At 45.8% G+C, this 26,372-nt stretch overlaps 1 protein-coding gene and 1 long non-coding RNA gene across 2 annotated transcripts; one reads left to right on the top strand and one right to left on the bottom strand.

Annotated features, from left to right (window-relative positions):
- Positions 1-2,470: 2,470 nt before the first annotated feature.
- On the bottom strand, positions 2,471-9,008 carry LOC103566285 (leukocyte immunoglobulin-like receptor subfamily B member 3). Its single transcript, XM_070558457.1, is given in 13 exon segments — positions 2,471-3,412; positions 4,429-4,484; positions 4,721-4,758; positions 4,841-4,916; positions 5,230-5,352; positions 5,968-6,015; positions 6,671-6,973; positions 7,233-7,529; positions 7,747-7,996; positions 7,998-8,050; positions 8,199-8,483; positions 8,672-8,707; positions 8,876-9,008. Coding segments are annotated over 13 exon segments (1,743 nt in total). The 5' UTR covers positions 8,910-9,008; the 3' UTR covers positions 2,471-3,268.
- A 67-nt stretch (positions 9,009-9,075) lies between these two features.
- LOC139073564 (uncharacterized) lies at positions 9,076-24,674 on the top strand. The gene is made up of 2 exons (XR_011522449.1): positions 9,076-9,218; positions 21,735-24,674. It is a non-coding gene; the product is annotated as an uncharacterized lncRNA (long non-coding RNA).
- Positions 24,675-26,372: the final 1,698 nt, after the last annotated feature.

Here is a 26,372-nt window from a genome sequence, read left to right on the forward strand (position 1 = left end):
CAAACATCATTGCATCAATGCATGTATGCTTGTTTTTGCTGCCTCAAAATTTGAAAATAATGTGAGGTGAGTGCTCATGGAGGGAAAATAACTGGGAAGTTTTGACTTTCTTGCCTCTGCGCTGTCCCAGTGTCCACGTGTTTTCTTCTCATTCTTCTTTCTTCCTTCCTCATGTTCCAAGATTCCTCCCTTTATCAGTTCCTTTCTGGGTCAAGAACTTCCTTTTCCATCCATTTAGGGGAGGCCTGCTTGTGATCAATCCTCTTAGCTTCCTCCACCTGAGGATGTTTTTATTTCCCCTTCATCCCTGAAGGATAACTTCACCATCTGTAGAATCAGGGTCAACAGTTCTTTCTTTTCTGCACCTGCAAAATGTTCCACTTGCTTCCTGCCTTCCCGGTTTCTGATGGGAAGACTGTTGTCATCTGAATAGCTTCCCTCTATGGTCAGGTGGCATTTCTGTCTCACTGCATTCCAGAAACTTGTCTTTGGGGCTGGCCTGGTGGTGTAGTGGTTAAGTTCGTGTGCTTGCGGGTTCAGACCCCGGGCATGGACCTATACACCGCTCATCAAGCCATGCTGTGGCGGCATCCCACATACAAAATAGAGGAAGCTGGGCACAGATGTTAATTCAGGCCCAATCTTCCTCATCAAGAAAAAAGAAACTTGTCTTTTGTTCCTTAGTTGGATCATGTTGAGTCTTGGCGTGGATTTCTTATCCTCTTAGGCATTCACTGAGTGTCATGAATATGCCGGTTTATGACTTTTGCCAAGTTTGGAGAAATTCCAGCCATGATTTGCTGAATAGTTTTCCAGTCTCCTCCTCTTCTCCTCTGCTTCTAAGACTGAGATCACATAGATGTGAGATCTTTTGTTAGAGCCCCACAGGTCCTGAGGCTCTGTTCATCTTCTTTTCTGGTTTATTTTGTCCTTGTTGTTCAGACTGAGTAATTTCTGTTGTTTTGTCTTCATGCTCATTATTTCCTCCGTCCTCTCCATTCTGCTGTTGAGAACATCCTTGCAGCCTTTTATTTAGATTATTGTATTTTTCAGATCTAAAATTTCCATTACTTTCTTCTTTGTATCTTCTATTTCCTCGTTGAGACTTATTTTTTAGATTTAATTTAAGCATTTGTGTAATTGCCCATCAAAGCATTTGTATTATGGTGCTTTACAGTCCTCCTCAGATGATCCCAACCTCTGCGTTATGTCAGTGTCAGCATCTGTTGACAATGGTCTTCTCTCATGCAAGATGAGATTTTCCTGGTTCTTGTTATGATGAGTGGTTTTTTAAATTGAAACCTGGACATTTTGGATAAAATATTGTGAGAATCTGGATAGTATTTAAATCTTCTGTTACAGAAAGCCTTTTCTGACACCTGGCTGGGGTACTGACTCATTACTGCCAGGAGGAGGTTACAGTCCAGGTCCCCCACGTGACTCCTTGGACACCCGCTGTGTCACTCCTGGGGTCCTAACAGTCTTAGCCCATGTGCTGCCTTCTCTGCACTGTTTGGCGTGTTCTCATGATGTTGTGTGTACAAGGTCAAGGAGTTGTACTGTGCCTCATGGGGGTTAGGGAGACATAGCTCTACTTCCTCTTGGTCCAAAACTGGGAGTCTGCAATGCAACTGATTTTTATGTATTGATGTGGTATCCAGCGACATTGGATCAATGCTTTTCAAATTAGAATAATAGATGTTTCTATTATTTGTGGTTTTCCATGCACACAATTTTGTAATTTTTGAGTAATACAGTTTTATTCCATCCATTCAGTGCTTATCATGTTTTTATTTTTACTTTATTTGATTGTTTCTTTCAGTGCCCTGCTGAATAGAAGAGGTCATAGTGAATATTCTTGTCTCCTTCTCAGTCACAGGCAGAAAGATTTCAATTTTGTACCTTTAAAAATTATTTCTCTTCCCAATTTTTAAGGATGCTTTGATAAATGATAGGAAATCCCCTTTTATATCTGAGGGAGTTTTTTCCCATTATAAGTGGTGATGTGTTTTATCGGCGGCTTTCAATCTCTTGATATGATCATCTTTTTCTATTTGTTCTTTTATGTTTGAAATATATCGATTGATTTTTGAGTATGAAACCAATCATGCATTCCTGAAAAAAACATACCAACATTGTTGTGCTGTGTTATTCGTTTTATATATTGCCGAGTGTTGTTTGGGAATATTTTGTGTAGGAATCTACAGGCAAGTTCCTGTGAGAGAGCTTCCTATGATTTTCCCCATTTTGTAGTTTCCTTGTCGGGTTTTGGTATCAGTTTTTCCTGGACTCATAGAATGTGTTGGGAGGAATATTACCTCCTTCTCTATTTTTGGGAAGAGGCTTATTTAAGTCTGGTATGTGCTTGCATGTGTGTGTGTGTTTGTGTGTCCGTGTGTGTGTGTATGTGTATTTCATGACTGCGTTAGTGTTTGGAGACATTCACCAGGGAAGATTTCCAGACCCAGAGTTCATTTTTTGGGAAAATTTTATTTACAGGTTCAACATATTCAATATATATGTCAATTCAGATTTTCTATTTATTTTTATCCATCATTTTGGTATATTGTGTTTTTGAGGATTTTGTCCATTTCGTCTACATTTTCTAATGTAGTGGCATAAAATTGATCATAATGATCTGTTGTGTATTTAAAGTCTGTGGGATCTGTGATGCTGTCCTGATGATGTAATATGTGCTTTCTCTCTTTTTTCCTTGAGCATTGTGGCTGGGATTTGTAAGTGTGATTGATGTTTTCGAGAATGAAACTTTTTGGCTCACGTTTTTATTTGTCCTCATTAGTAGCTACTTTCATCATCATTATTTCCCTCCTTCTACCTTAATCTGGGATAATTTTCTATTATTTTTCCAAATTCTTGATTTAATAGCTTAGGTCATTGATCTTTTAGGCTTTTCTTTTCTAATATATTCACTCATGGTTCTTAATTTTCCTATTTCATAGGTTTGATGTGTAATGTTTACATTATCATTCAATTTAAAACATTCTCTCCCTTCTGTTTTGGATTTCTCATTTCACTCATGCATTACTGAGAAGTCTGTTGCTTTATGTCCAAAATGTGGGGATATCAGTTATCTTTGATTGCAGAATCAGGTGACTCCCAATGAGTCCCAGAAGCTCCTGGTGGTCCACGTTAGGATTCCAGGCTGGCTGGAAGTCATTAGCTGAGTGTCTCCTGGGGGCAGCTCCTGTGCCTTCTGGGGTCCCTGCAGTCTCCCTCGCTGGAGGGTGGGGTCCGGGTCCTTCCTGGGCTAGTGGATGGCCAGAGCAGCGTACACGCTGGGCTCTGCTGGTGGCTCCTCTGACTGGGAGGAAGCGGATGTCATCTCCTGTCTGAGGGTCAAGTGGTTCAGCTGGGCGTAGGTCACGTCCTGGGGGTCTTCAGATGCAGTAGCCTGGAGCAGGGAGAGAGTGGGGAGATAGAAATGTCATTGCGATGGGGGAGGCCTGGGAGCTTGGGGAGGATGGAAGCCACCTGACTGTCCCTCTGCCTGTACTTCACATCCAGCAATTCCTCTGACGGGGGAAGGAGAGGTGGCCACCCCCTGCCTGAGTCTTGATCTTGAGTGGCTCACCGGGGCATATGTCACTCCCTGGGGGTCTTCATCATGGGGGTCCTGCTAGAGGGAGACAGAGGGACAGAAACAGTGTCTCCTTGATCCCACTGCTGACCTCCTCCAGTCAATTGTCCACACTGTTACAGAGTGAGGTTACTTTCCTGATGGAATCTTCAGGAACTTCCTAAGCCTTGGACATCTGGATGCTTTCTATGGTTCTGATTCTTATCCTAACATGCTGTCTCTCGCTCATTTGGCTCCAGTCACACAGCCCATCTTCCTGAAAAAGAATGTTGCTCCCTCAGGACCTTTGAAACTGCTGTTTCCTTTGCCCCCATGCCCTACACTCTACCCCCTTTCCTTACTTTATTTTCCTTAACAGCACTTTGCACTCTAGGACGCTACCCATTTATTTACATGTTGTCTCTCTCACCCATGATGTGAGTTTAAGGAGTGTGGAGACAGTATTGCTCACTGCTGTACCTGCAGCACCTCAATGGAGCCAGGTAAACAGGGAACTCCCTGTGCACGCTGTTGGGTGAATGAATGAAGGGGAGCCTAGGGGACTTGTGGGTGATTCACTTATTCGTGCATCCTCTTGAGACCTGGGGGTGCATCCATCAACCAGAGGGTCAGACAGAGGACAGGAACCAGGAAAGGCAACCACATAGGGGGGGCCATGAGGTCACAGAAACCAGGAGTAAAGTCACAGCAGGACACCCCAGGTGCCCAAGAGGAGAGGTCAGTGTGGGACACTGCTGAGAGCTGGGTGACGTGAGGACAGCAAAGTGTCCATAGGTTTAAGCACGGCAACAGGATGGTCCCTGGCAGCCTGGACAGGGCAGGGGTCTCACCTGAGGGTGCAGCTCCACGCCCTCCTCAGGCTGTGTGTCCTTCACGGCAGCATCTGCTGGGGCAGAACAGGGGGTGTGTCTCTTGTCAGGATTCCCTGAGGTCTCTCAGGGCTGCAGCCCCTCTGCTCCCAGATGGGCCACTGAGGTCCAGGTGTGAGGAGATGGCCCGAGGTCGCTCAGGGGGGATTTCAGTCCTTCTCACCCCAAATCCTGAGGCCCTTCCAGCCCATCCCCCCATGGCCCACTGAAATCTGTGTCCACACCCGCCATGGGGGCCCCTTTTCCCTCTCACAGAGGTTCTCTTCCTGGGCGTCAGCAGCTGGGCTGGAGCTGGGGAGGAGACAGGAGTGTTAGTGGCAGAGAGAGGGCTGAGGGCAGGGTGGGAGTCTGGGATCTTCGGGGCGGCAATTACCTGATCTTCAGGCGTAAGTCCTTGGGCTGTGGGTCTGCAGCCCCTGCAGGAAATTGGAGATCAGCCTGTCTCTGGGCTGGGTCAAGACGGACAGAGTCTCAGCCCTGGGAGGTAATGAGCACCCGCCCTCCACATGCGATTCAGGAGACAAGAAGGAAATCTTAACACATACTGTGTGCATGTTTCAATATTTCATGAGATTAAAAAGGTAAAAAGTACCTTAAATGTGTGCATGTGTGCTGTATTAAGTGTTTTCTTCAGGATTTTCTCATTTGAGATTCTGGAAAAGTCTTTTTCTAGGCTGCTTTTCCCTTCTATTTGGTTTTCCTGCAGCTGGTGCCCTAAGCCCACGTCCTCCTGTGACCTGGGTTGCCCCGTTCCCTACTCACCTGACATCCTGCATTTGCCCTGACGCCAGTGTCGCATGAGGAGGAAGAGGAGGAGGAGGGAGAGCAGCAGCAGGATGAAGGCCACGGAGATCCCGATCACAGCCTTCAGGTACCACTGGAGACCTTGGGCACAAGTGATGCCATGTACGAGCCCTTGATGCCATTTAATTGAGCACCTACTATGTGCCAGGCATGTGCTGGGGTCAGTGCAGTCATCTCCTCTAACTCATGACAATCCTGCAACGGGAGACTGCCACTCCCATCCATCCATTTCACAGATGAGGAAACTGAGACACGGAGAGGTAAGTCACATGTTTCAGGTCGCCCAGTTGGAAGTAACTGAGCTGGGAACTGAACTGGGATTGCCGACTGCCTTCCTTGCTCTTTCCACTCCAGCTGAGCACCCTGAGCTGAAGGGAAAGGGCCTGAACCCCATGGACCCTTGTCCTGCCCCTCCCTCCCCCGTACAATGTCACTGTCACTGATGCAGAGGGGACAAGACCCCATAAAATCACATCCTGGGGGGCTTCCCTGTGAGGCCTCCTCTCTCAGAAGGTCAGAACCACTGTCAGAACTGACAGGGAGTCTAAGCTCTGGGCCACAATTCTCTCCTTAACACTTCGAGAAACTGAGGCCCAGACAGGGGAAGGCGTGTCCAAGTCAGAGTCTCCTGATGTCTTAACTCAGCCCGCGCCCCCATGGACCCACCCACCACTCCTCACAGAGACCCTCACTTACCCCTCGTGGTGCCTGACTCTGTGCGGGGCAGTCGGTCCTCAGAGCCCCCTGGGGATCAGGATGGAGGTGAGGGGGCTGCTTCTCCCCACTTCAGCCCGGCTGCCCCTCCCGCAGGCTGGGCCCCAATGTCTCCCTCTGCCATGACTGCCCCACCCACGATCCAACAGCCTCAGTTTGCTGGAACCCTGTGGATCCCCCATCTCTGCCCGACTCCCAGCCCCCTGGAGACAAGCTGTGCTGAGAGAGGAGCTAGGAGTCAGATCAGCTGAATCTCGAGAGACAGGCCTGGAGAAACTGTGAGCTCTCTGGACAGAGGCCCCTGTTCTCACCAGATGTTAAATGGAGCCCTGGGGGTGGGGAGGTGGGGTCCCCAGAGGATCCTAGCAGAAAGGACAAGAGGAGATGAGGGGCTGGAGGTTCCCCCAGAGACCCCGTCTCTGCTCACACAATTATCCTTCATCTGCCCTGTGGTCCCCAAATCTCTCTCTCCACCCACATGGAGGATTCTGGTGATGGGGACGTGGGAAGGGGCAGGCACGAGAGGGCCCTGTTTCCTTCCTATACTCTGAGGGGCAGATCCCTCTCTGGGTGACCCTTCCTCATAGCCCCCCCCCCCCCCCCGATTCTATCCCAGCCCAGAGTTCTCTGGGGGACAAGGCCCTGAGCTGAGTGACTCAGAAAGGAAAGGGTCAGGTTCCCTCACCTGAGACCACGAGCTCCAGGGGGTCACTGGGGTGTGACAACTTGTAGGGGGTGGTGCTGTATGAGCTGTAACACCTGTAGGTCCCCCCGTGGGCTGGGGTCACAGGACTCATGTAGAATTGGGCCTTGTACTGCCGAGCTTGGTACTTTGATCTCAGACGCAGTGGGGGATCGGCTGCCCCCTCCTTGAACAGAAGGAACGTGTCCACTGGCCCCTGTGACTGACACAGCAGGGTCACATTCTCTCCTGAGGCCGCCGTGGGGCCTGGCTGCACCAAGAGGGAGGGTGTGTCAGGGAGCTGTCCTAGAGAGAGGAAGGGTGGGTGAGGGGCTGCCCGCCCACCTTGTTTGGAACCAAGAGTCCCCAGGCCTCTCTCTGAGGACCCCCATCTCTGTCTGTCTTGTTTTCTCTGAGTGTCTCCCTCTCACTGCCCATCCCCTGTCTCTCTGTCTCTCTCCCTCCCTGAGGACCTCACACCCCTCTTCCAGGCATGACCCTGTGGGGCTCCCTGGCAGGGCCTGTGCATAGTCTGGGCTCCTGACTGAATTCCCTGGCTCCTCACCTGCCACCAAGATATCCAAGGGGTCACTGGGTGCTGACCACTCAGAAGAGAGGTTGTGTCGACCGTAGCATCTGTATTGGCCCCCGTGGGAGGGTTTCACAGGGCCCAGGGGGAAATCAGCCTGAGAGTGTCCAGCCTGGGGCTGCCGTCCAAGGCGCTGGGGGAGGTCATGTCCCCCCTCCTTGGACAGAGCGAATCTGGCATAGCCGACATCAGAGAGACACTGGAGGGTCAGGCTCTGTCCAGAGGCCACGATGGAGCCCTCCTGGTTCAGGAGGAAGGGCTTCCCAGACACACCTGGGAGAAGGACCACCTGTGGATGCAGGGGCTGATTCCTCCCATAAACCCCCTTCTCCATCCTGGAACCCAGGTCTCACTGTCTCTCACTCTTTGTGCCTCTTCCCCAGGAGCTCCCTTATCCCCTCACCCCACCCACTCACCTGGGGGTCCCTGAGAGTAAAGACCCTGTCTGGTGCCTCAAATCATGGGTGGGACCAGGATGGGACTTCCTCACCTGGGACCAGGAGCTCCAGGGGGTCACTGGGTTGTGACCACACCTGAGGGTTTTTACTGTCATAGACATAGCATGTGAACGTCCACCTGTGGCTGGAGGTCATGGGGCCCACAGGGAACAGGGCCTGGGGCTGCCCACTGGGGTGTCGCTGTGAGTCCAGCGTCCACGAGGGCTGATGTTCTCCTTCCTTAGTCAGAATGAACCTGTCAAATCTCAGCCATGAGTCACACTGGAGGGTCACGTTCCCTCCTGCTTGTCACCACAGGGCTCGGCAGGGCTGAGAGGGAGGGTTTGCTGTAGATTCCTAGGAGAGGAGGAGGCAGCACGTAAAATGGGGCTCATACCTCCCTCATATCCCCTGGGGCTGGGCCGTGAGAGGGGACACACCCCTGAGAGCAGACCCCCTTCCTGAGGGCAGAGCCTGAGGCTGGGATCCCTGAGTGTCCTCTCACCTGTCACCACCAGCTCCAGGGGGTCACTGAGCTCTGACCAGCCGGTGGGGCTGAGATAGTAACAGCGATATCGCCCTGCATATTGCTCTGTCATGTGTGGGATGAAGAACGTGGCCTTGTCCCCAGGCTTCAGTGGGTTCTGTCTGCTCCAGGGCAGTGAGCTTCCCTCTTTATACAGTTGGAACTCCTGAGTCTCCTTGGTCCCCTGACACCAGATGGTCACAGGACTCCCCCAGGGGATCACAGAGCCTGGCTCAGCCCAGATGGTGGGTTTGGGGAGGGTCCCTAGAAGGAAATCAGAGGCTGGGTCAAAAGACATTCCCCACCCCAGTTCCCCAGCTCTTAGCCCTGGACCCCCCACACGTCCCACATCCCTCAACCCAGAACTACTGTTCTCCAATCCCAGCTGCCTGGTGGGGGCTCTTTGTCCCCAGAGAGAAGGTGGGACCTGGGACACCTGGAGACACACTTACCTGCCTGCACTGGGGTCCTCGGGCCCACACTCAGCCCTGGAAGAGAATTCCCTGTGAGAGATTTGCCCTGAATCCGAGCAGAACCCTCCTTCCCATGAGCCTCCTGAGTCCTGGGCTCTCCTGACAGACCAGGGTCTGGCTGTGGGGTGGGGCCCTTCCCAGACCAGGGCTCCAGGGCTTCCCCTCCCCCTCCCCAAATCTCACCAAGGCAGAGCAGGGCTGTGAGGGTAAGGCTCATGGCGTCTCCTCCCTCTGGCCCCAGCTGTGAAGATGAAAGAGACTACAATGCCTGGAAGGACAGACGGATGCACAGGGTGTGGCCACTTGGAGGCTGGTCCTTTGTCACGGGTTTCTCATGTCAGCAGCCCCACAGAAAGGGGAACTGCCCTCCCCAGAGCTGGGGCAGATCTTCCAGGCGCTCTGGAGACATTTCAGATGAAAGATGGTCTCTCCTGACCCCCACTGTCTGCCTGATCCGCACTCATCTCACCGATGGGCAAGACTTCACAACAATAGATGTGGTGCCTTCCTGAGATGCCCCTTCCAGGTGAGGTGACCCAGGGTATGTCCTTCCGTCTCAGAGCCTCCCCCATGGGGTCTCCTTCATCCTCAGCCCATCCTTCAGAACATCCCTGTGGGGTCCTCACCATGGACAGTGGTCATCCAGGCCCTGGAGATGCTTCAGGGAAGACGCAGTTTCCTGCTGCCTGCAGAGCTCAGATCAGCAGACACACACGCTCAACATCTAACTGTACGGTTCAGGAGCGTGTCATTGTGACAATGAGCACAAAGGAGAAATGCAGTGAAATAAGGGAAGGAAACATGATTTCTCTCTTGGCCTTTGAGTGTGGGCTTGCTTTCTATCACAGCCCCCTTCTCGGACTTCTCTTTTTTCTTGTAACAGCGTCCACCCCCTTCTCTCTAGGAACAAACCTCTGAGTCGTTTCTTGCCTCCTCAGACCCTTTTCTCCCTTGGGAAGAGCTCTCCTCATCTTGTGGTTCTGTCTTCAGTTTCAGTTCTCAATGAGTGGCTCTTATTTGGGGGATAAGGCTGATTTTTGTTTAAATATTTCTCCATCATCCACAGCCCATGTGACCTTGAGCATTAACGCCCAATCTCTGAGCCTCAGTTTCCTCATCTGCAGCATGTTGTCATGAACTCCCCTCCTCAGAGAGTGGTTGTGGGATTAGTGGTGCTGGGTTCATGGGTGCGATCAATCAATTTCCTGGTCAGGATAAGACAGGAGTGGGTTTGGACATGAAGGGACTGTGGGGTGGGACTCCACACTCAAGTGGATGATTGACGTGCCCACCCAAGAGATCGTGTCTACTCCCAACACTGAGAAACGCTACTTACAATATTTCTGAAACATGCACCCACAGACAAATGTAAAAAGAGAAACGAAAGTTCCAACAATGGAGATGGAAGCACAATAAAGAATAGAGAACAAAGCTGAGTGGCCATCGGTACCCAGGACCATCAAGGGGCCCTGTGGAGGAGGTCAGCTGTGTGGAAACAGAGAGGACCTCCAGGTCCTCACAAGAAGGGAGGGCTCACGGCTCCAGGAGAAGGTTGGAAGCTGTGGCTCCCCTCCCTGTGTTTCTGGGTGGGCACTGGAATACATGCCCACTGGCCCGAGCCCATGGTCAGCACTGAGCAACCTCCCCTGTGTGTCCTGAAACAGATTGAATTCAGTATTGTCAGCCCTGGGCGCCTGCCCCACATTTGAATGTGAGGCTTCCATTGGACCAGGCCTGCTGGGCACAACCCTGAGCAGGTGCCGAGTTTGAGCGAGTGGATGCCATGGGGCAGGAACAGCTGCAACAGTCCCCCCATGTCAGCCTGACTCCAGGACAGCCCTGGGAAAAACCGTCTCTGGAAGATCAGGGTGTGGGAGCAGAGGCTTCCAACAAGAATGGACAGTCGAGTCGTCTTAATCATGAGGAACATGCTATGGGCAACAAGCAACTGATTAATGCGGATCATCTTATGCAAGGAATAGAGTCAATAGGAAAATAGGAGAGGAATTTAAATTAAATATGTTTAAATATCCAAAACATAAATGGAGAAATGGAATTTTTGAGGCAAGAAGATGAATTGTTTTTGTAGAATAGGCAACTATTGAAATGAGAAATTTTAGAGATGAAAAATCCAGTAGAATTAAGACATTAAAAAAAATTCACTCCCTCAAGGACAAGGCAGCTGAAGGCCAATTATGAAACCGGAACATAAAAATGAGAGAAATTTCCAGAATGCAACGTGCACAGACCAGAAATGGAAATTTAAGATACTTGGGGAACAGAATGAGGAGGGCTAACATCACACCTATTGTAAGTGTCAGAGGAAAGAAGGGAGAATGACGTCTAACAAGAGCTCAAAAGATGAAGAATCAACTTTTTACAAAGATGAGGAAAGGCTAAGTGCTAGGAGGCATATAATTAACAATAGCATCTATGTCTTGACACTTCATGGCAAATGGAGAAATTGAAGGATAAATTAAAAACATATATCTTACACTGAATTGTACACTTTAACATGATCAATTTTATTTTATGCAAATTTAACTCCCTCCTCCCCAAATTGAGGAGGACTAGCCTGGGGCCCTATGAAAAGTCCTAAAATTACTTCCTGGAGAAAATGCAAATTACCATCCATAGAATGACAAGCTCTTAGGACCAGCCTTCTCCACAGCAAAAAGAGACGCCAGAAGAGATTGGAGAAATACTTTCCAGGAATTAGGAGTCTGTGAAGAATTGTATATTGAGCCAAATTATTTTTAAGGGACAAAGGAGAAAGGGTCAGCAGGAGCAAGTCCCTAAACAGGAGGAGACTCTTGACCTGAATCTCACAGGTTAAACCCCCCACATTGGGCTGCGTCTTCATGAGAGATAAGAGGAGATTTAGGGGGATGGATCCATAATCACCAGATAGATTTTCCTCTCTTGGTAGTGGAATCTTACGCTTTATTTGAAATGAGAAAATGTTTTGAAGTAGCTTGATAAAAGGAATGCGAGTGAAAGAAGGCATTTCCAGAGCTGCAAGTTCTTAGGTATTCTACCATTTTCACATTCAATGAAAGGAATACTCAGTGATGAAATTCACTTAGGAGAACAATGAACCCAAAGTGGAGCAAGAGAAATGCAACAGTGAGGAAAAGAATGATAAGAAAAGGGAAATTGTACAAACATGCACTTGCACACAACACACACGCACCCACATATGCACACACACACGTGCTCATAGACATACAGATGTGCACACGCATGCACATGTTTATATATATGAGTACTCAGAGTTCAGGGAAAGTGTAACTAGAAGCTTGTCTTCTCTAAAGGAAGAGGACAGTGAGTACCGTTCTGAAATAAAAATGTAAATACATATAATAAAAATGAGAGTGACTATTTAAACTTAAAAATGGAAGAACTTTCAAAGTGCTTGTTGTAACTAGGTGAAAGAAAATTTTTTCAGCTTTATTAAGGTACAATTAACAAATAAAAATTGAATGCACTTAAGGTGTTCAACTTGATGTTTTGACATATATATATACATTGGGAAATAATCAGCATAATCAAGCTAATTATCACATCAGTCACCCACACAGTTACGTTTTATTCTGTGTGTGTGGTGAGAACACTTAAGATCTACCCCCAAGCAAATTTCAAGTACACAATAGAGTATATTTAACTGTAGTCACGTGGCTGTACGTTACCTCTCCAGAAGTCATCCATCTGCACAACTGAAACTTTGTGTCTCTTGACCAACATCTCCCATTTCCCCCTTTCCTCAGCCCAGGCAACCAGCATTCTACTGTGTTTCTATGAGTTTGACTATTTTCGACTCCACTTGTAAGTGAAAGTATGTTGTCTTTATATTTGTTTTGCTTATTTCTCAGCATGGTGTCCTCCAGGTTCGTTCAGGTTGTCGCAAAGGGCAGAATTTCCTTTTTAAAAGATGAATAATATTCCAGTTGATGAAAATAAGAATTATAAGAAGTTTTAACATATTGAGGTATATGACGACGCCACTCTACTTTAACCCTGATTCCGCCTAAAACTTGTTTTCCCCCAAGCAGCCTGACTTATGGCCCATCAGACATGCATTGTACCTCTGCTTCAAACATCTTCCCAAAGCAACGACGCCACTCTTTTAATAGGGATGAATGTCTCCCTTTCTCTGATACCAATGCCAGTAATTCTTTGAAGATAAGCTTTTCTTCCCAGAGAACCAGGTCAAGTTGACCTGCTGTGTATGTGCTAAACTGTAGCAAAACACCTCCTTGTGACTTTGGGAAAAAAATTGTATTCCTGTCACTCTTGATGTATGTTCCTTTTCTGGAAATGTATATACTCATGCTGTAAACCATGCTTCTCAGGAGTGCTTTCTTCCCTGGTGGAGATAATACTTATGGGCTAGTCCTCAGCATTAGCTCAATAAATATAACTCTATCTTGCTTATCTATAGATTGCTTGTTGATTATTTAAATTGCCACATTGCATGTATGTACACTGCATCTTCTTTATCCATTCATTGGTTGATGGATATTTAGGTTGTTTCCATTTCTTGACTACTGTGAATAATGCTGCAAAGACCAGAGGAGTGCGGATATCTCTCTGATATCCTAATTTTATTTACTTTGGAAATGTACTCAGAGGTAGGGTTGCTGGATCATATGATAGTTCTGTTTTTAATTCTTAGGGGAACCTCCAGACTATTTTCCAAAACGGCTGTGCCGATTTACTTTCCCACCAACAGTGCACAATGGCTCCCTTTTCTCCACGTTTTTGCCAACACTAGCTATCTCTTGTTTTCTTCATAATAGCCATTCTAAGAGGCATGAGGTGCTATCTCACTGTGGGTTTGCTCTGCATTTCCGTGATGATTAGTGAGGTTGAGCACCTTTTCATATTCTGATTGGCCATTTGGATGTCTTCTTTTGAGAAGTACCTATTCAGGTCCTTTGCCCATTTTTTAATTGGATTATTGTTGTCATTTTTGCATCGAGTTGTATGAATTCCTTCTGCCAACTTCAAAAGCAAGTTTTCCTGTTGTTTAATCTCAAAATGAGTTTATTCAAGAATATCCAAAGAACTACAATTCACACTATGGCAAAGCATAGGCAAAGACCTCAAACAAAGAAGGGGAGCTGCTTTTATAGTGAAAAAGGGGGAGTAGGGAGTGGCTGTGCTAAACTAAAAATCCATTGGGGGAAAGTAGCAGTTCAGGGTGACAATGGCTTCTCATTGGCTGAGCTGTGGAGGCTTCTCATTGGCTGAGCTGTGGAGGCTTGTCATTGGCTGGTCTTTTGCCGGTGGGGAGAGAAGTCTTCTTTCAGTAGTAAAGTAGTTTCACTTCCTGCAGAAGATGCAAGAGTATGTCGCTTCCTGTTTGGTGTGATTGACAATGTGTGATAGGGCATAAGAGCACCCCCTACAGGCCTTCTCGATTCCAATTTAGTTAAGGTTTCTCTTATCAATCTCCACACTTCAGTGTTTTCAAAATTAATCCCTTATCAGATATACGGTTTGTGGTATTTTCTCCATTCTATAATTTGCCTTTTCATTCAATCAGTTCTTTGCTTTGCTCTGCAGAGCTTTTTAATTTGATGCAATCCTACTTGTCTATTTTTGCTTTTGTTGCCTGTGCTTTTGGTGTCATATCCAAAAAAATGTCTTTACCTAAACTGTTGTAAGAAGGTTCTCACCTTCATTTTCTTCGAGTAGTTTTATTGTTTTGGGTCTTACATTTAAGTCTTTACTCCATTTTGAGTTGATTTTTGTATGTGATGTGAACTCAGAGTCCAATTTCATTCCTCTGCATATGGATATCTAGTTTTACCAACACTATTCATCTATTTCTTTATTTTTTAATTTTTTAAATTTTATTTTATTTTATTTTTGCTTAGGAAGATTAACCCTGAGGTAACATCTGTGCCAGTCTTCCTCTATTTTGTATGTGGGCCGCCACCACAGCATGGTGGCTGACAAGTGGTGTAGGTCCTTGCCCAGGAACTGAACCTGGGCTGTTGAAGAGGAGCACACTGAACGGAACCACTAGGCCATGGGGCCGGCTTCCCCAAAACACCATTTATTGAAGAGACTGTACTTTCTCAATTGTCTTCTTGACACCCTTCTGGAAGATTATTTCACCTAAAATAAGTAAGATAATTATTTTGAATAATTTGTCCGGCAACATATAGATCACTTTTTAAAGTCAGTTAATGGAGATTTATCTTTTTCCTTTTGTAGTGTTCTATTTCCCTGATTCTCCATGTTTCTTGTAGCTTTTCTTTGGTGTCTGCCCACTGGGAGAAGCAGCAACCTCTTTCAGTCTTTATGGTCTGGTTCTAGCAGGAAATGACCACAAATAAGTCCTATTAGAACTTTGGGGAGCCTCTCCAGCATTTTCTGTGGATACGCAAGCTCTACTCCTCTCCCTCCATCCTGGGGGAGCAGTCTCAGGGCTGTGCCAGCACTGGGAGCCCCTTTCCTCTGTCCTTGGCTGCCCCCAGGTGCCCCTCTCACCTTGTGCTCTGAGAGAGGTGAGACATCAATCGGTCTCTGGGGCAGCGCCCTCAGATGCAGCTTCACTCACTCTTTTCTCTGAGGGAGAAATCCCGGAGTGACCTGGTCTCTCAGTGGCTTGGGGCAGGAGCGACACGGGAAAAGTGAAACTGATCTTTTTATCCAGTTCTAACTTTCTTTTTTTTTTTTGGTTTTATGCTCTTCTGAGTTGTTGCAACTTACTACCTGGATTCCAAAATTCTCATAAAGGTATTTTTGCCCAAATATCATTGTTTCATCAATGTTTCTGTGGAGGGACGAGGCCTGGGACTTCCTATTCTGCCATCCTGCTGACGTCACTGGAATAGAATAGGGTTTAAAGTTGCTAGAATGGATCACAATGAGACCAGAAGTGGAAAAATAGAAAATATAATGAATATACAGAGGAAATAGAATGAGAAGAGTTAAACAGATTTCTATCACAGTTTCAGGATGAAAGAAGTGAGAATGGTTTTAGACAAACTTGAAGAGAGAGTGGTTGAAATTTTTACAGAAATGAAGAAAGAACATGGCTTTAAAGTGCATGAATTTAAAAATGAAAATCTTATCTTGGCCCTGGTAAAGAACATTGAGAATAAGTTAAAAAATAGTTCTAAAGCGAATAGAGAAAATGCAAGTGACCTTCAAGTGAATGACAAGTTCATTGCAATTGGATTTCTAAAGAGCAAAAACAGGTGACAGAAAATACTGGAGAAATACCTTCCAGGCATTAATTGTGAGTACAGAGTTGTATACTGAGCCTAGATATTATTAAGGAGCAAAGCTGAACTGTCAGCAGTGGGCAAATCCTTAAAGACAAAGAGACTGGAGGAATATCTGACATATTGGGACTCGTGTCCTATACCTTAAACCCACGACATCCGGCTGCATCTCTGTGAGGGATAAGGAGGGCGTTGGTGGACATATCCCTTAAATACAAGATGTCTTTCACTCTGACGAGGTGAGTCTTCTCCTTTACCAAGTACTGTGATACATAGATAGAATATTAATATGAATCAGGCATTTAGACATAGAAGCATGAAGATATTTTTGTGTCCACACCCTCTCTAAGAGCAGTACTAAATGATATAAATAAGTGAGAGTAATGAACCAAAATGGAGAAAATGGGATGGTACTGAGAACAAAAGAAATCAGTAGTACATAGAAGTATTAATAAGCATTTGATATGTGCATATATCTATGCGTGTAGGCAAGTGTATATAATTCTGCCAATAATCTGAATGAGCAAGGAAATGGATTCTCCTCTCTAGAGCCTCCATAAAGGGACTCAGCCATGTCAGCACATTGATTTTAGCCTGGTGAGACCCGTTCGGAATTCTGACTACAGATCTGTAAGATGATAAATTGTGTTAAGCTGCTAAATTTGTAGTAATTTGTTATGGCAGCAATAGGAAATTAATACAAACATAAAAATACTTTTAAAAGACCAACAATTGATATTTTATATTTTTAAATCAACTATCTACTATGAAGACATAATTATGAAGTTTCACTCAACCAATCACATATCCTTGAAATATGTAAAACATAAGTTGATACATAATGGAGGATTTGAACAAACATTTATCAGAATAATATATAATATCTGATGGGTTAAGCAGGCAAAAAATTTACGTGAGCATTGAATCACAAATGAATGTGCAATCTGATGTGCACACAGTATGCATAATTTTATAGAAATATTTTCGTGACATACATATTACAACAAAGTGGGAATGCTCATTTTTAAAGCACATATTGAACAGAAAATATTGATTTCTTACTAGACAACAAAGTAAGTATCTATGTTTCTCCAAACTGTTACCATACATATCATGTTTCCTGATTAGAGTGCAATTAAATAAGCATTGACAATAAGAAAACATTAAGAAGAAACCCCAATACTTTGGAAACAAAATCTCAATATTTATGGATTATAGAATGACACAAAGTTGAATTTACCAAATATTAGTGAAAAAGGGTAAATGAAATTACAACATATCAAAGCTTGTAGGATGTAAAGAAAAACAGCAAGAGAGGAAGAAAGAGAGGACGTAAATTACCAATATCAAGAATAAGAGGAGCATCACTACCAGTCCTACAGACATTAAAAGGGTACTAAAGAAATACTACAAACAAATTTATGCCAAGAAATTTTACAACTTAGATAATGAGGATGCTGAAGGTGGCTCAGCTGAGAAATACAAAAACTGTTCAGGAATCTCTTTCCTAATGAATCTACGTCTGAGTATGTCATGAAGCCATCCACTTAACTCCTTCCCCAGCATCTTCATGGTTAGGTTGCCATGACTTTTCTCTACAGGGACTGTCATAACCTCCCACCAGGCTCATGGCTTCCACTCATTTCCTTTAAATAAATTATGTTCACACCTGCCAATCAGTTCCTTCGAAAATATCATGCACTTAAAGCCACTTTTCCAATATACATATTTTAATGGCTTCCCATTTAAAACAGAATAATATCTAAGCTCCTCGTCCTTGCTTATCCACCTTTACCTAATTTGGCTCCAGTCTACCTCCCTCAACTCCATCTCACTCAACACATGTCAGGCTCACCGGTGGTTTGAACCCTCCGAGCTCATTGCTTCATTGGATTCATGTCACTCATGGTTCCATCTGTTGGGAAGATCCTTAGACTAAGCATCTCAGGAGTGACTTTCCTTGTTGTTAGATCACATCTGAAATGTCACCCTCAGTATGGTCTTGCCTACCACTCACTCTGTTATCCACTTAAGCTTTCTCTATCACATGACCCTATCTTAATGTGTATGAATTAATGAATCTTAATGAATTTTCATTCATTTACTCATACCTTTTCTCCTCCCTTCACACACATCTGGAATATGATCCTCATGAAGGCAGGATCTTTTTCCTTGTTAACTTTTGGATATCCAGCTAATAGAGTATTAACAGATGGACAGTACATATTTAAAGTGTTCCCCTAAATCCTTATCATTCATCATCCTCATCTTCACAGACCCTGATGGAGGGAGGATAAGCATCTCTCTTGAGCGTGGGGTCAGGGTCCCTATGATCCCTTCATTTCTATTGGTAAAGGCCTCAGTTCCAGAACATGAGACCCTATATGCCTCTTCTGATTCCCATACTGACCACACTCTCAAATGCTGATGGAGAATTTGGGGATCAGATGGGAAGCTGACTAACCCAATGTCACAGAGCTGGTAGGTGGCAGAGTCAACACTCACACAGGATCCCTCTGGGTCATTTATGGATTAAATTAAGAGACTTCCTTGCTCATCTTTTGTGATGCTTATTTTTTGGGGTGATGGGCAAGTATTTGTAGGAATTCCTAGGAAAAAGGACAGCAAAGGATGAGCCAGTGTCCTTCCTCGCCCCCTGAAGTAGGACTGTTCCTTCTGGAAGGTTGGTCCTCTATCCACCTCTCACTCTACCATCCCCCTAAGGACTGATGGGGGCCTTCTGGTCCATCCACCTGAGTGCCTTGAGAAGATGCTGCCTCCCTGAGATGTGATGGTGTAAAGAGGCATTAGGATATGCCTGGTGATGAAAGACAGCTATGAAAAGAGACAGTAAGTCCTCTTGGGTGATAAATATCTGTGTTCCACAACTGGGAAATCACTTGTGGGTCAGAGGGGCTCCTGGGAAACAAATAAGGGTGAGGACCTGTTGCAGCCTCTGATCTCCCCAAACTGCCTCCAGCCTCTCCTCCTCCTCTTGGATCTGCCTGACCCCTTTCTTCCTTCTCCTGGATATGTGGGACCCCGATGTGGGCATCCACACAGCAGGTGAGGAGGGTTTGGAGGTGCCCTGATTGCCATCCTCTCTTTTACTCTTTGTATTTCTCTTTGCTTCCATTTCTCCAGAATCCCTAAGATTCCTCATCACCAACAGGGCGCCCTCACCTATAGCTCCATGATTTAGTGTATCGTATGACCCTGGACAGGATGAGGTCCCTCACCTGTGACAGAAAGGTGCAGTGGGTCCTCAGTTCTGGACAGTCACAGGGAGAGTGATTGAAAGAGCCATAGTACCTATAGGTCCCACCATGGGCTGGCATCGCAGGGCGCAGAGGGAAGATGGCCTGGAATGCACCATTGTGGCTCTGCCCTCCTGGGAGCCAGCGTTCATGGGCCTCCCCCTCCCTCGATAGATGGCCCAGGACAAAGAGCACTTGGACTCACAGAATAAGGCCAGGTTCTCTCCTGATATCACCTCAGGACCTAACTGGGCAGAGAGACAAGGTTTCTTGTCTATTCCCAGGAGAAAAAGAGAGCTTTTCTGAGAGCACAAGTCTTATCACACTGTCCTTGGTTATGACAAAGCATTCTCTGTTCCCATTCTGGGGCACCCACTGTGTGTGTCTTCTAGTGCCTGTCAACCTCACCTTTATCTCTGCAGTGCTGAGTGATTGTGTGTGTGCGTCCTTCTAGGACCCTGCTTTTGCCTGATTCTCTATTGCTCTCTGACTGTACCTCCATGTCTTACTGCTGCAGGAAGCCATAAGACGTGTGGGGTTCTCTCGAATAATGCAACCAACTGGACACTTTGAGGATTCTCAGAATACATGCTGTTGGCCTTAGGCTCCCTGACACAGTACAGATTATGGAGTGGAAAGTGTCAAAGTATCCATAGGATCTTTGAGAATCTTCTTATGTAGAATGGCCAGCACGACCCTGTGCCCCAAAGTATGGGAAGTGACCACTAGGTTGTGAAGATTTCAGGTGACCACTACTCCCTCTTGTGCAGGAGGATGTGGCAAACCACGTTGCTGATTATTACCTCAGGGTCCCAAACTCTATTCAGCTCATTCAGGGCTTGGCTGCAGGACTGTCTTGTGTGTCACTGTGTCCTCACAGCAGAGGAAGGGGCTGTGGTGGTAAAGCGGGAGGCAACTCCCACTGTCACTCTGTGCCTGAGCTGGGGACGCTCTTCATCCCTGTGCTCAGGAATCATTCTTGGTCCATCTTTCTCATTCTCTGTCTCATCCTCTGCCACTCTCGAATTTGTTTTTTCTTTGGATTATGATAAAAGTTCTCTGTTTCTTCCCCTTTTCCCTCACCCCTCAACCTGTTCTCCTGAGTTTGCTAGTACTTCTGTATGTCTGTTTTCTCCTCCTCTGCTAAGACTGTACTTGACACTACATCCCCCTTGAGGCTCCAGGGCATGAAGAGAACAGAGGTTGAGCCAGCCGCACTCTCCTGAAATCACAGTGACTGGGTGATTACATCCCCAAGCTCACTGGGGTCCGCCCACTCATGGGGAGAGTGACTGACAGAGCCATAGCATCTGTAGGTCCCTGCATAAGCAGATGTCACAGGGCCCATGGAGAAATGATCTTGGGTATGCCCATCAGGAAGGTCCTCTACAAATTGCTGAGAATGCCGTGTGCCCCCTTCCTTGAGAAGGAAAAATGTTTCAAACGCTAGTTCTGAGGGACAGGGCAGGGTCACAGTCCCCTCTACCTGCACAAAGATGCCTGGGTGGGCTGAGAGGTGGGCTTGGTGAACACACCAGGGAAGAAAGAGAGTGTGAATTTCCATGTGGACCCTTCTCACCCTTCTTTTGATATTTTCAGAGTGATTCCTACCTCCCTCAAACCCAAAGCTGTCTCAGTTCCTTCCTATGCCTTTCTTACTGCATTTTCTCTGAGCCTCGTTCTCCATCCTCTGGCTCATGACTTTTATAGCCTGAATCTCACTGCCTCATCTCCATCTGCTTTTTTGTTTCTTCTGGCCAGAGGCCCCCAACATCCTCCGTGTTGGTTCTAAGCTCTGTGACCTTTAGATCCACTGCTCACTGTCTGGGTCCCACTGGGATCTGGACTCTGGGTAGGGCCATCTGGACACAGGGTGAACACTGCCAGGGCTGGGCTTTTCCTACCTGTGACCATGATCTCCAGGGGGTCACTGTGTCCTGACCACACAGAGGGGATGTGGTTGTAAGTTCTGGAAAATTCATAGATCCCTTCACGTGCTGTGGTCACAGGGCTCACAGTAAAGCTGTTGAAAATTCCTCTCTGGAGCTCAGGGATGTGAGTCCATCTGAGTATTTTGAATACGACAAATGGAAGATGGAAATGACACTGAAGTGTCACATTCCCTCCTAGGGGAACCACAGGGCTCGGCCAGGCTGACAGGGATGGCTTGTTGTGTCCAACTGGGAGAGAAGGAGGCACAGCCTTAGAGAGGAAAATGGGGAGCCGCCCCCTCCCCTCACTGCCCTCAAGGTGCCTTTCCTCCTTTACATTCTTCCAAGGCTTTTCCCCCGAACTGGCATCCCTGATGCCCAGGGAGACCTGGGGGGTTGGGGGGGCCAGGGACACAGCCCACCCCTGCACGGGCCTGACAGTTCTTCCCAGAACAAGAATTTTGCTGAGAATGTTGAGAAAATGTAGAGCAAATTTTCTCTTAACATTTCTCTGTAATAACAAAAAACATGCATTGAGAATGGCAAAATCTAAAGGATTTAAGAAATGCAAGAAAAAGCCATGAAACTTAATAAAAATGTTTTCCTTGACCAGGATGTGGCACAAGGTCCATGAAGACACTGCCTCCTGAACAGTCCCTTCTCAGACTCTGGGAGCTGGAATACCCTTTATCTCAGCATCCTGGATGGGCTGGAGAATCTGAGTCAGTTCTTGGTTCTCCATGTAACCATCCCCAGAGACTCCAGATTCTGAACACCACAGGCTCCTTCAGGAGATTGGCTCAGCCCACAGAGGGTGTCCATGGAGGATCTCTAGGACAAAATCAGAGGCTGGGTATGCCAGATAGCTCCACTTCTTGTGCTGCCAGGTGATTCCTGTCCAGCCTTCCCAGGTCACCTGCATCACCAACTCCTGTGCTCAACCCCTCCCACCTGGGACAATCATCTGTATCCAACCAACACAGCCACCTGGGACTGGGGAAGGACTCATCCATAAATGCCCAGATCCTCTGGACCAGAGAGGATCCCGGAAGGAAACCCCTTCAGAGATGGCTTGTCCCATAAGAATCACACCCTCCTAGGAATGATGCCCTATCTTGGACACTAGCCTTGACCAATCAGCCTGGACTCAGACAGCAGATGAACTCTGCTTCCCACAGGCTCTTAACTCGAGCCTTGGGCTGTGAAGAGCCCACATCTTCAGGACAGGGTTTTCGATCATAATTGTCTCCTCCCTTCCCGTCAGGAGTTACAGAGACACAGGAGGCTGACAAATTTGGGGGACATGGCACTACCTCTGTTGGACAGGGTGCAGGAGCTGAGCTAAATTGGAAAATAAACAGGATGTGGTTGCCATGGTCCCAACTTCACAATTTGCAGGGTTTACAGGTGACCCACCACACAGGAAGATGACCAGATTCTTGTCACCCTAATACGGGAGGTGCTGTAGATAAATTACAGACAACGTTCATGGTTCATTACAGGCCCTAATGAAGGCCTGACATAAACCTCATAACTGACTAATCCCTCATACATAAGTTCAAATTTAATTTTCCTACCTATAAAACCATATAAAGATATGTAACACCTCTTACTGCAGTTTTTGAGATACACGCTTCATTCGATTTACAATAAGCATCATCCTTCTGCCAAATTAACATATATTTATTGCTAATGTTATAAAATATTTTAAGATAAAATAAAGTACTTATTCTATTATTTTCAAAACTTTATTAATTGCAAATTGCAAATTGAGAAATATTTGCAAATTTTAAAATTTTCCCACAAAGCGTCAAGCAAACTTTATCTGCACTATTATCACAGAACAGAACACGCAAATTCTGGCTATTGAAGTTCTATTTAAAATTCCTCTTGACTCATGAGTCAAACTTAGAAGTTCTCTCTCTCACTTCAAAACAACCCTAATAATACATATACAATCATGTGTCACTTAACGATAGGGAGCACATTTGAGAACTGTGTCGTTAGGCAATTTCATCATTGTGTGAACATCATAGAATATACTCACACAAACCTAGATGGCATAGTCTACTGCAGAGCTAGGCTATATGATACCAATCTCACAGAACCACCATCATATGCGCAGGCCATCTTTGACCAAAACGTCATTGTGCAGCATGTGACTTTATACACACATGCACATACAGCACAGGAATACACATATAGATGTATACACAATGGTGAATGTATTTTATTTATTTATTTATTTGTGAGGAAGATTGGCCCTGAGCTAACAACTGTTGCCAATCCTCCTTTTTTTTGCTTGAGGAAGATTGTCGCTGAGCTAACATCTGTGCCAATCTTCCTCTATTTTATGGGGGATGCCGCCACAGCTTGGCTTGACCAGTGGTGCCAGGTCTGTGCCCAGGATCTGAACCTACGAACCCCTGGCCACCAAAGCAGGGCACGCAAACTTAACCACTACGCCACTGGACCTGCACCAAGGTGAACGTATTTTAAAATAGCCAAATAGTATTCTCAGAAAAATTAAGTTATTTCAAGAATAAAAATGTAAAATTATCACTAAACTTGAAACCAGGATATTCACAATAATAATAATATCAACTCACGTGTGACCTCTTATCCATCCGTGAACTTCACATTATGTAAGATAAACAGCATTCTCAATCTTGTGTTCACCTCTTCTGTGTTATTTTCTTAGATGTGGTTTTTCAGTACAACGTTGTGTGCATAGTTACCCAGGCTGTACTGAGCACTTAACATTTTCTTAAGAGGTTAGATCTCATGTTAAGTGTCCTGAACACAACAAAGTAATTTAAAAAATTCAGGAATATGTGATAAAATGGCATTGATCTTGGGGCCTGGCCCCGTGGCCAAGTGATTAAGTTTGCGTCCTCTGCTTTGATGGCCTGGGGTTTTCCAGTTCAGATCCTGGGCACAGACCTACACACTGCTCATTAAGCCATCCTGTGGTGGCATCCAACATAGAAGAACTAGAATGATATACAACTAAGATATACAACTATGTACTGGGGCTTTGGGGAGAAAAAAAGAAAAACAAAGATTGGCAGCAGATTTTAGCTCAGGACCAATCTTCCTCACCAAAAAGCATAAAAAAAATAGGTATTGATCTTGCCTTCCAGAAATGATGATTTGGGGATTATCCATATAGTAACCTTATAATTAACAAGTACATAATTACACATTAAGCTATATGTTAGGAGGTACACCCCATGGAGGTAGGACAAGAGATGACGGGAGATGAAAACTCATCTGGGATATGATCGAAGACCTTGATTTGATGAAGTGACATTTGAGGACAGAACTGAAGGTTGAGAGGGACTTCCTGCCTAAGGTGAATGGGAGAGAGAGAGAGAGAATTCCAGGAGGAGACCATAGCACGTGGGAGGAACCTTTCTGCTGGACTTGGGAATTCCATTCAATAGTCTTGATCTATCAATGTGTCTACTCTTTGGGTTCAGCTGTAAATTGGTTGTAACTTCTTTCTAGTTCCCTCATTAATGATGAGTTAAATAAAATCTTAAGTTGTGTTTATTTTATATCTGCAAAGCAGTAAGTATTTGACCCCCAAAAATATCCTTTACGAAAAAACATTTAAGAAAAGGAATGTTGGTTGTTTGTTGTCCTTGTTGGTGTCCTAAGTTGCTCCTCCCATGAGAAGAAAAATACAGTAACCCATGTGCTGTGTTGCATGCTTGGCAGAGGTCAGATCAGTAGCCACACCTTTAACATCTAACTGTACAGGTCAAGAACAGCTTCATTGTGACAGTGAGCACAAAGGAGAAAAACAGTGAAACATGGGGAGAAAACATGAGTCTTCCTTGGGCCCCGGATGGGGAGCTTTCTTTCTACCAAACATGGCCCTTCATTGATTTCCCTTTGAATTTTGCAGCACCATCCACCCCATCCTCCTGGAAACAAACCTCTCAGTCATTTCTGTCTCCCAGTGTCTCTTGTTTCCTTTATCAGATATCTTCTCCTCATCCTGTCATCCTGCCTTCCAGCGTTAGGGGTCAGTGAGTTGGGTTGGGGCTCTGAATTTGAAGGGAAAACTGGCTTTTACTTACATGTTCATCCATCATCCACTGCCTATGCGACTTTGGGCAGTAACATCCAATCTCTGAGCCTCAACTTCCTCATTTGGAATGATTTATCATGAACCCCACTGCTCAGAGTAGTTGTGGGGGTCAGTGTAGCCCACTTCATGGGCAGGGCTCAATCATTGTTAATTTCCAGGCCAGATTAAGATGTACGAGAATTGGTGCACAAGAGGATCATGGTGTCGGTCTCCAAGGTCAAAGTGGATGATTGTTGTGCCCACCCAAGAGCCCTCGTCGGGTCCTAGACACTGAAAAATGCTATTTATAATAGTTCTGAACTATGTGGCCACAGCAAAATTCAGAAAAGGAGAAATGAAAGTTCCTAGGATTGAGAAGGAACCACAACAGATAAATGATGCCAAAACAAAGTGTTCTTTTGCTTGAGAAAGATAGTCACTGAGCTAACATCTGTGCCAGTCTTCCTTTATTTTATGTGGGATGCTGCCACAGAGTGGCTTGAGGAGTGGTGCTAGGGCCAAGCCCAGGATCAGATCCTGAGAACCCCAGGCTGCCAAAGTGGAGCACGTGAACTGGACCACTATGCCACCAGGACAGGCCCCAATGAGAACTTCTGATGTAGAAATTTCACAGGAAAAGGGAGCCACTCCTCCTTCTTGCACTTTCTCCAATTCCCCCTCACTGGGGACCAAGATGAGACCAGGCATCCTAATTGTGGTTCCATCTGGAATCGAGACCTTGTGTGATCCCCACACTACTAATTAATCGGGTTGAACTCCATCAGTGAAATAACCCCCAAGGCTGTATTGTTGGCCTCCATCCCAATTCAGATTCATTGGACATGATGGGTTCTAAAACTCACATGAATCCATTTTAAACCATTAATTCCGTATCCTGTGATATTGGGCAAAGTGTTTTTTCTGAGACCTGGTTTCTCACGAAGAAAGTGACTCACTGTCTGATTGGACTCGAATGAGTCTGAACAGGTAGATGGTGACTTATTCTGAGGAAAACTCAATGTCAACATTTGAAGTATTTGCTATAAGAGATCAAGAGCAACTTTGGCTGATATTCAGTGTCTAGTGAAGACTATGGCTTTCTCCATCCTACTTAATCCCACCTCACTAAATTGTATGGAAACCAAACATAGGTTATGAACAGAAATGTCTTAC

Source organism: Equus przewalskii, chromosome 9, assembly GCF_037783145.1.
Source record: "Equus przewalskii isolate Varuska chromosome 9, EquPr2, whole genome shotgun sequence".
Taxonomy (NCBI): Eukaryota; Metazoa; Chordata; class Mammalia; order Perissodactyla; family Equidae; genus Equus; species Equus przewalskii.